The sequence below is a fragment of the Etheostoma cragini genome, chromosome 1 (genome assembly GCF_013103735.1).
Source record: "Etheostoma cragini isolate CJK2018 chromosome 1, CSU_Ecrag_1.0, whole genome shotgun sequence".
In the NCBI taxonomy this organism is placed as follows: domain Eukaryota; kingdom Metazoa; phylum Chordata; class Actinopteri; order Perciformes; family Percidae; genus Etheostoma; species Etheostoma cragini.
In genome coordinates this window covers 19,933,215-19,942,538 of record NC_048407.1, presented here as the reverse complement: position 1 = coordinate 19,942,538, position 9,324 = coordinate 19,933,215, and the positions used below count along the sequence as shown (strand labels likewise).

At 40.4% G+C, this 9,324-nt stretch overlaps 1 protein-coding gene across 8 annotated transcripts in view; it reads right to left on the bottom strand.

The window, feature by feature from the left end:
• Positions 1-9,324, bottom strand: part of LOC117944172 (zinc finger protein 821) — a 16,257-nt gene that overhangs the window by 171 nt on the left and 6,762 nt on the right. For 3 of the 8 annotated variants that reach the window (XM_034870766.1, XM_034870759.1, XM_034870785.1), the window contains exons 2-6: positions 7,089-7,220; positions 6,829-6,947; positions 5,490-5,588; positions 2,825-2,991; positions 1-971 (exon numbers count right to left, since the gene is read on the bottom strand). The exon at positions 1-971 is cut by the window's left edge and continues 171 nt beyond it. In XM_034870766.1, coding sequence (XP_034726657.1) covers positions 23-971; positions 2,825-2,991; positions 5,490-5,588; positions 6,829-6,947; positions 7,089-7,220 — 1,466 coding nt within the window. In that variant the 3' untranslated portion in view covers positions 1-22. Of the gene's footprint in view, positions 972-2,824; positions 2,992-5,489; positions 5,589-6,828; positions 6,968-7,088; positions 7,221-9,324 lie in introns of all 8 variants that reach the window. The other 5 variants (XM_034870793.1, XM_034870801.1, XM_034870811.1 and 2 more) reach the window with 4 other exon arrangements.

Here is a 9,324-nt window from a genome sequence, read left to right as displayed (position 1 = left end):
CCCCTCTAGTTGCCTGGCACCTTTAGGGCAGCTTCATGAACAGACCATTATCAATGGAAGGAACAGGCATAGGGCAGGGGAACTGAAAGAGACTCATGTCTGCCGTGAGGGCAGCCATGGCAGCAGGATCGTGCTCTATCTGTGTCCTCAGAGCAGGGTCGATCTTCTCCAGCCGTCGCTTGATCCTCTTCGCCTCCCTCTCGCGGATCAGCCTGGCCTGCCTCTTCTCCGGCGTTTCGTTGGCCCTCTTCATCCGCATGGCCTCCCTGTCCCTCTGCAGCCTGCGTGCCCGCTGCTCCTCCGATTCCTGCATCCTCTGCATGCGCTTGGCCTCGCGGTCCCGCAGCCTCCTCAGTTCCCTCTCATCTTCCGTTTCACACGCCCGCTTGTTCTTCTTTGCGTTTCGCTCGCGCTCTAGACGTTGCATGCGGGCCTCCAAGGGTTCGTTCTTTCTACGCAAAGCCCATTTTCGCAGCGGCGACTGGGCGTCCACGAGCTGCTGATAGGCCATGCAGCTGTTGCACACCAGCAGCACTCCGGCAGGATACACTTTTATAGGGCTCAGGATGTCAGGGATGGGAGGAAAGCCTGAGGAAGAGGAGTTAAGAGCATCGGGCATTGATGCAAGTGATGGCCCTTCAGACAGGAGGCTGTCGGGCAATGAGGGAAAGGAGGGTCCTTGGTCAGAGACTGCGCACGGTCCTGAGCCGTGACATGGTCTGGGCCCTTGACACTGGCTCAGGATGTGGCTTGGTCCCTGGCAGGTATGATGGGTTTGACATAGATTGGGGTTGTGGTCAGGTGCTTGACAGGGGTGAGGGACCTGACATGAACTGGGGCCTGGTCCGTGGCAGGAGCAAGTGCTGTGGCCCGGGCTGGTCATGGGGCTGCTAGAAAGGGACATGGAACAGGTGTCACTTCCATCTGGGACGTCCATCATGGTTGTGTCAAGGACATCTTTAAGCTTCTCCCTAAGAAAAAACAATATTAAATAGCTGGTCAACATAATAACCCCCTTATTAATGTCTAGAGTCTTTATAGTATATAGTATATAGTCTTTTTTAGCAGCATTACACCCCTCATAGAAAATGTTCTTCTTCATTAATCTGACCTCCAGATCTCCACATTCCTTTGTGTATGTGCAGTTCTTTTCACTGGCCTTAGTAAGACAATTCTAAAACAGCTTAAAAGGTGAATGCTTAATTTAACTTATTTTCATGTTTAAATTTTCTTTGATTAGATTTATGTTTAGTTCTCAGGACACATATCTGGACACAACCAGCCATCCCCTACGTTCTTTCATCAATCTTACAGGTCCACACTTATTGAAGGAGTTGCAAATTGTGTGCTAGCAACAATCACCAGTCTGCATCAAAGGCTAATAAATACATCAGTTTGTTGTATGACAGCTAGCATAATAATGACAGTGAAAGGTCCACCACAGACTTATGTCTGGCAATTAACACTTTCAGTTGCCTTACATTTGCCACAATCCAACAGCTTGTACTTTCTAATCACAACCCTTTCCGTATGGTGACATGCACTTAGACAACAGTTAATGCTGACTTCATCTATCAAGCTGCGATGATTGACATGATCTGACACTATTTAGTCCAGTGGGGGAAAAGGCAACTCATTTTGACCATGTTGTTTCAGAGATAAGCAAGACACTGTGTGAGAGGAGTTTGGCACACTCTTAACGACTCAAGCAAAGGTGACTTGAAAGCACTTTTGGAACAATACAACTGTTACTAGGTGATTAAAAATGACTTTATTCACAGTATTAAAGTTGATGTTTTAACACACAACTAAGATGCAGCTTTTGTACATCCATGCTCAGTTTATACATACTTATTGTATGCTGTTTTATATATATATATATATATATATATATATATATATATATATATATATATATATATATATATATATATATATATATATATATATATATATATATATATATATATATATATATATATATATAATAGAACCACCTGACTAACTATTGTAGCTCATGATATTTTTCTTTGTTTCTCTGCTTTTAAATAACACCTTCTACTATGTGTCCTGACCTTGCCAGTGCTGCAGTGTTTATATCTGAAGCGTAATGGTAGTTGCCAAGCAACATGCACGTTTATTTCCATTTAATCTGTCAATGCAGTACTAATTTTATTCATCCCTCATGTTCTGCATCCAGCCTTATCTCATACTTTAAGCACCACTACTCCATAGTGTTCCAGTGTGCTGTATTAAAGACCTGTTTTCACAATTCATTTTCAGAATGTAATTCTTTACAGATTTGACTACCTTGTTAGATGTACAAATAGAAAACCAGTCAATCTAAATATGTCTTTTGACCTTCTTTTTTAATTCATTCATTGCCCTCTTTACAATTATTTCTCCTGCTAAATCAGTCATGTCTTCTGCCTTTGTCATATGCTGATAAAGGGAACTGTTGATGGGTTACTGAACCCTTAAATCTTGTTTGAAATGTTTAAAGATTTATAAAAAAAAGCAGCAAAGCAAAACAGTAAAGCACTATGAGGAAAACATTATATTTTGTATTACTGATTTATTATAATTTGTTATTTATTTGTCTCATCTACTTGACAAGTGTGGAAGCAACTGACATTCATTTTTCAGCTGCTTAATTATAGATATTTTATTCATTTGAAGTAAAACAGAGAAACCTTTGGGTTACAATAACGCATTTACATCTATAACATTGCATCCAAAACATATGTATACTTATTCCTTTAAAAAATGAAAGCAATATGCATTAAAGACCCGAGACAAGAGATACAGTAGAGAGGAGCCAAACCTGTTGAAGTTGTTGGTGTCTGTGAAACGTGCGCCACAGACAGCGCAGTTGGAGAGGCGGTCCTCAGAGTGGATGAGAAGATGTCGTCCGAGCGAGCCAGGCGAACTCAGGGCTCGCCCACACACTGGGCACACATAGCTCTTGCTATTGCTCATCATCGTCGTGTGCTGTTAAAGACAAAAAAGCAACACAGGTTAAGAACGAGAAACTGGATAAAAAGGAAACTTTAAGATTATTTTTGTGGAATTTTAGGCATTCATTTGACAGGACAGCGGGAGACATGTAAGGGGAGAGAGGGGGGATGACATGCAGCAAACGGCTGAGGTCGGAGTCGAACCCAGGCCCGCTGTGTCGAGGAGTAAACCTCTATAAATGGGTACCCGCTCGTTAAAGGATTTAAAGTACAGCGCAAACATTTAAAAGATATATCAGTGAACTCATAGATCATACTCAGCAGAAGATTTTCAATACTTCAAAATAATGAAATATTGAAAAATGTTTGGTCATTTGTACTAGTACAGTGCCCATTCAAAATGTGCCCGTATAGAATGGGCCGATTGTTCGGCCTGTTGTATTGCTGCTTGTAGCCTTCCCCGGAACCAAAAACTACCCCAAAATAACTTAAAATAACTCCACATTAGGCTACCCTAATTTTAATTTTAACCCTGATTTTCCTAATCTTTAATCAGTATATGCTGATGGTAAGGTTGGCTGTAAGCTAAATCACATTTCCTCTAGCCACAGCTGCCAATGTAGCACTGTTTAGTTGTTCGGTCTCCCAGAAATAAGAGCCCATCATGTTTTGTTGTTTTTGTTATTTTTAATGTGGCCTCCGCTCGCGTGGAATTGAACCCTCATCTAACTCGCCACGAGACTGAGGGAAATAAGCTGCATTACCATGGAGCTCTTTCAACATTAGGTTGCTGATGAGGAAGACAGTAAAGCCCTTATGTTTAGAAGAAGTGTATACATGTGTGAATTAATCCACTTTAGAGGCCCAGATGAATGGGGGATTTGATGGTGTTTGTTATCAAATAATTTCAATAAGGTTTCTTGAACCACTCCTGAAGAGATTTTACTACTACTAGGAGCTATATGTCCGTGGCATGCTGGAGAGTGGTAGGAAGTGAATAAATAACAATTAAGCGTTGCGGATTCAGAATTTAATCAGAAAACATCACAATTAAAATATGGAGTAAAAAAATAAATAGTTTTTCTTCAACTTCACTTTTAGTGTTGTCTTTTTCGTCAACGATATTGCATGTTGATATTGCCACAGTCAGAGTTTAATGGCGGCAGGGTCTCGTCTCATCATTATAATCGTTAACAAATATACACTTAAGCAGAGGTGTTGGTTTCCAAACATGGCCAGACCTATGTGCACACTGCTGCAGAGGAAACTACGCAATTAGGTAATGTTCTGCCTCTGTTTAGAAGTGGTGAATTTAAAGCTCACAGCAACGTAATACGATATAGCATATGGCTTTTGCTTGATCTTTAGAGTTGACAAATGGATTTTTATTGAGTTTCCTCTTAGCAAAATTCTCTGAGTGAAATTAAGCCAGGCTTCTATTGTGTGCCTTTTTCCCAACCGTTTTCAACACAGTTGCAATGTTCCTGACAGCTATCTGCTCGTGCTCCAGGAAAGTAAAGAAAGGTTTGCTTGGTGGTCTATATCCAGCAATCATGTAACGTTGGAAGCAGCAAAAAGTGACTGGTGAGTCAATGCCGGCCAATGTGGTGTGGACGTAATGCACAGTAATGTACATGCTAATTATAAAAATAATCATTTATCAAAAATGAAGAAAATGTTTCAGAAAAAAGGTAGGCTAAAAACAATATGCTTTCCTTTTTAATGCTCTAAATTGAATATATATGCCATACAACAAAAACAAAACGTTTGGAAAATAAAGTCTATAAGTACAAATTTAAAAAGAAAAACAGGAAATTTTACATATTTACAATCACGTAAGAAGCATTCAAATGTGGTCCTCAGTGTAAAGAACTAGTTTAAGAATGAATTACTACTGGAGAAGTATTGCCACTGTTCATACGTTCCACACCAGTTAACAGGAGGACACTGTTGTAATTGCTCAACATTACAGTTACAGAATGCACACTCATCTTTCTGCAACTTTAAGTGTAAGAAGCACAAACTGCCTGACATTTGCAAAAAAAAATTTAATAAAAACATGTACAGTGTTGATTGTGTAAATTCTGCCAATGCTGAAGTATAAATCAGCTCTTGAATGTGAAGTGAGGCCTCACAGCCATTGGTGAACACACATACAATGGGAGTGAAAGTGTGTATTACTGTAATATGATACATACAGAACCTGGAACAAGAGGTTGAATCTGCAACTGCAAAATTCCCAAGAGCCATCAGCAAATATATATTAATTGTTAAGATATGTGGTCCTTTTTATTTATTTTTTTATGTAAGACTCTTATGCAGTTACATGATAAAGTAAGCACTAGATCATACACATTTAACACCTTCTCCCTATTAACCAGCATTTCACTAAATTACTGATGATGAAAGCTACTTAGGGGCTTTAAAGGTGATGACCCACCTCTAGCTTATTGGAAACAGCGTGCAATAAACGGATCTAAAGCTGCATGGTTCTGGTCTAGATTAGGACACGAGAGACACTGTTCTTCTCACCTGGTAGACATGGGAGATGAGCTTCTCAGGGCTGCTGAAATCCAGCGTGCAGAGAGGACAAACAAAGTTGCTGCCGTGGTCTGCCCCTTCCTCGCTCTCCTGAGGAAACCAGGCACCATTAAAACCCCTTTCAGAAGCAAAACCAGTGCTGTATGCAAAGCAGATATAGCAATGTGCTTGGATTTCATGTCCATTTTCACAACAATTCTAAAAGTAAACAGATTAAATTATATATTTATTTAGAAGATTTCATGTAAAGACTAATGCTTGACAATGTAACTATGTATTTTTTTATTTCTCGCCGGGCTTTTGTGGAGTCACTACTCACTTCACGTTTCCAACTGGAACATTTCTACTAGTGGTAGCTGGTGATGTGTTGAGTGTGCGACTCATTAACAGTGGCATGATGCTGTGTGCTTTCACAGAAGTGACTCACACACAAGCTGAAATACAGAATATTTTCAAACAGAATGTCTTGGCACAAAACATTGGCTGATGCCAGGGGTGTCCTGTTAAAGTCCATTACATTTAAGTGTAAGTGCTTGCCTTTTTTTTCTTAATTTCTTATTTGTTGATTTTAACCAAAACAAATTTTATTGTCGCATATGCTATTTATGACTGCTATCACATCCATATTGGGCTAAATTCCTCTTATGTTGAAGTTGTATTTCGTACGCCTGTTATCTACCAGACGAAATATCATCGTGGATTTTGGGACCTCCTTTAAGGTGCCACTTAAATTTCTGCATTGCTCTGTGATGCTCCAAAACAGACGCTAGAATAGTCATCATGAAAAGAAAACACTGTGAAAATGTCTGATGTAAGAGATATCAGTACTTCCTGTTGAGCCCCCACAGTAATTCAGTCAAACAATCTGATGTTTCTCTAAAGTGCAACTCATTAACTGTGAATATACAGTAAGTACAATCCAGTAACTGAGGTTAAACCTGTTAAAAAAGCAGTATATACTACAGTAGCATAGGTTCCTATACAGAGTGGACATCTATATCCAAATTAATATTCACATCAACTGCTGTTTCACCTAGCAGATGAGAGTTGAAGAAAAAAACTCTGGCTATTATGTTTATCATTTTTACAGCCCACACAAGTCTTGCCACATGTGATGTACCATATATCCCAAAATGAAATTGGGCAGCTGACGCAGGGCAGATCCATGTAAATTAATCATGTCTTGTTTGTATGTTCATGCCCCACCATCACAGTACAATGGCTTATATTCTAACGTAGAGGCAGTACTTAAACAAATTAAAAATGAGGAAAGATATTGTCAAAGAAATAAACAAATCCACTATGAACAAAAAGTGGCACACTCTCTCACCTCTTTGACTCCCGCTCCTTGTAGGCGGCACTGCGATCTCTTGGTGCTCATGTGGTCGTCAGCGGAGGTGTTGGAGGACGAGTCCTCACCGTGGTTGTTAAGGTCACTATCACTGTCTTCTATGGAGGCAAACACAGCCCTATCAATACAGACAGACAACAGAACACAGAGCAGGGCTTACTCTCACTAACACCCCTCAGTCCGAGGACGTCCCACAGAGCCCATCCAGTCCTCCCCTGTCTAGTCCCTCCATCCTGTACCTGAGATGCTGTCCTGCTCTTGTACTTCCTGGGAGTTGTTGCTGCAGCATTCACTGTCTTCTGTGAATTCGTCCCTGCCATCCATGTTAATAGTGTGCTGAAGTCCTGTAATGCCTGAAGTGTGGAAAGGCCCTGGAGATAGAAAGACAGTAGCAGTCAATACGATAAGTGTTTCCAGTGAGAACAATGACCTGTTCTTACTGGGGTGGGTGGGTAATTTGACAATGTAAATTTGCCTAACATCAAAGATTTTTTTATGTCATGTGGTACCTATCATTTAACATCTCTGGGTATATTAGCCCCTTTATTGTTTAAGAAAATCCCTAGTATTGGTTGTTGATATTACAATAAATGTATGACTCTATTAATCAATGAAAAATTGTAAAAACTACAAGTGAAGTTTGTAAATAATGCAGGATTTGAATATTTGTAGTTGAATAAAAAGGTGTGGGGCACAATTTCCTGGATACCATGAACCATTCAGACAGAACATAAGTGTGTCTACAGACAGACAGACAGACAGACAGACAGACAGACAGACAGACAGACAGACAGACAAGAACATGGCCTTGCACCATCAAGGCAGGACCTCCTGTTGAGGAATTTATGTTTTTTTTGTTTTAAATATGTTGATATATAATTCTTAAACAGGTCCATCAATAAGTCTGTTTTAATACAGAACCCATTTTTACCAATACATTGTATCCAGCATATGAGTGCTTTATCTCCATAGCAACATAGAAGCAGCATCTACTGTCAAAGCATTTCACAAGAAGGTATGCATTTTTCAACACAGTGCATTAGTTCATAGCTTAGAGTTCGGTTTTACCCACACACATAAAAAGTCCACCGAAAAAACAGTCCCAGATAGTAAAATATTTATATAATTCTACATTTGGCTGTTCAACTTTTGGGCTCCACTCTAGACGTGGACCACAAGAACGCCTGCTGGTTAGGCTGCACATTCAGACAAAAAATACTATGTGCTAGACCTAAGAACATGTAAAAAAACGGAAAAACAGAATTTAGACACTAGATAATGCTGGTATGAACATATATTTAATTACAATCAGGTGGCGTTTCGAGTGTCAAGCTTGGGTCTTAGACGTCACTTGGTGTTGATTAAATACACGTTCATGAGAGCATTATCTAGTGTGCAGACTATATCTTTCCGTGTTTTTATATGAACAATCCGACACTGAAACATAATGAATGCTAAGCCAGCACGGCAAGCGTGCGCACACACACACACACACACACTTAATTTGCATCCCAACCCCCACTTTTTCACACACATATACTCTCACAGATACATGCTAGCTCTGTTCGACAGCCATGCTGCAGTCCCACGGGGGATGCAGCCTGCACTCTTTTCCTCTAGCTAACGGCCTTGCTACTCAGTGCGTTTCTCTCTCTCTCTCTCTCAGTACCACCCACACACTGAACAGCCTGGCTCGCCCTCTGTCCTCCCGGCTTGTATGTTGCTCTGGCTACTTCCATATCTATACCATCAGCTCTGAGGGGGAGGATATAAAGCTTCGTACCATGACAGCCAATATGTAGCTCATTTAACTCCTTATAATGCCACTCTTTGTTTTATGGCTTTGCTGGTTGCAAGATTCTGCAAAATTCCTTCACTTTCCTTATTATCAATACACTTGACCCTTTAAACCTGTATTTAACTGCCAACATTGCTTCACTGGAGACAGTTTTATTGAAAGCTTCACTTGCGTTCATACACAAGGACATCCCACTTCAGATCACTAAAATGAATGATAAATTAAAATCCAATTTTCTTCCATTGTGTTCTCTCCTTTCATTAACACAGATCAGAGATGTGAGAAGGATCCTGACTTCAGTTACCTGAGACTGGCAGAAGTAATTACAGCCCTTGTCACAATCCTGAGGTATTGCGTTCTCTCTCTTTCTCTCTCTCTCTGTCTCTCTCTCTCTCTCTTTCTCTCTCTGAGTGTCTGAGGTTTGTCATTCTACTGTTTAGCTACTGTCAAAAAGTTAGTATGTGAACACAGTTTGGGCACTTTTCCCATAGAAATCAAAGCATTCATTAACACTAGTAGAATGGGTCGGAGTATTGAACTATGAACTACTACAACAAGCTGGCTTCACGGCACATAGCCAGTGATTGATGTGTGAGAGATACCCATCCCCCCACTTCTAGGGCTCTGTCTGTACATCTGTCTCTCCTAGCTCCCTCCCTCCCTCCCTCCCTCCCTCC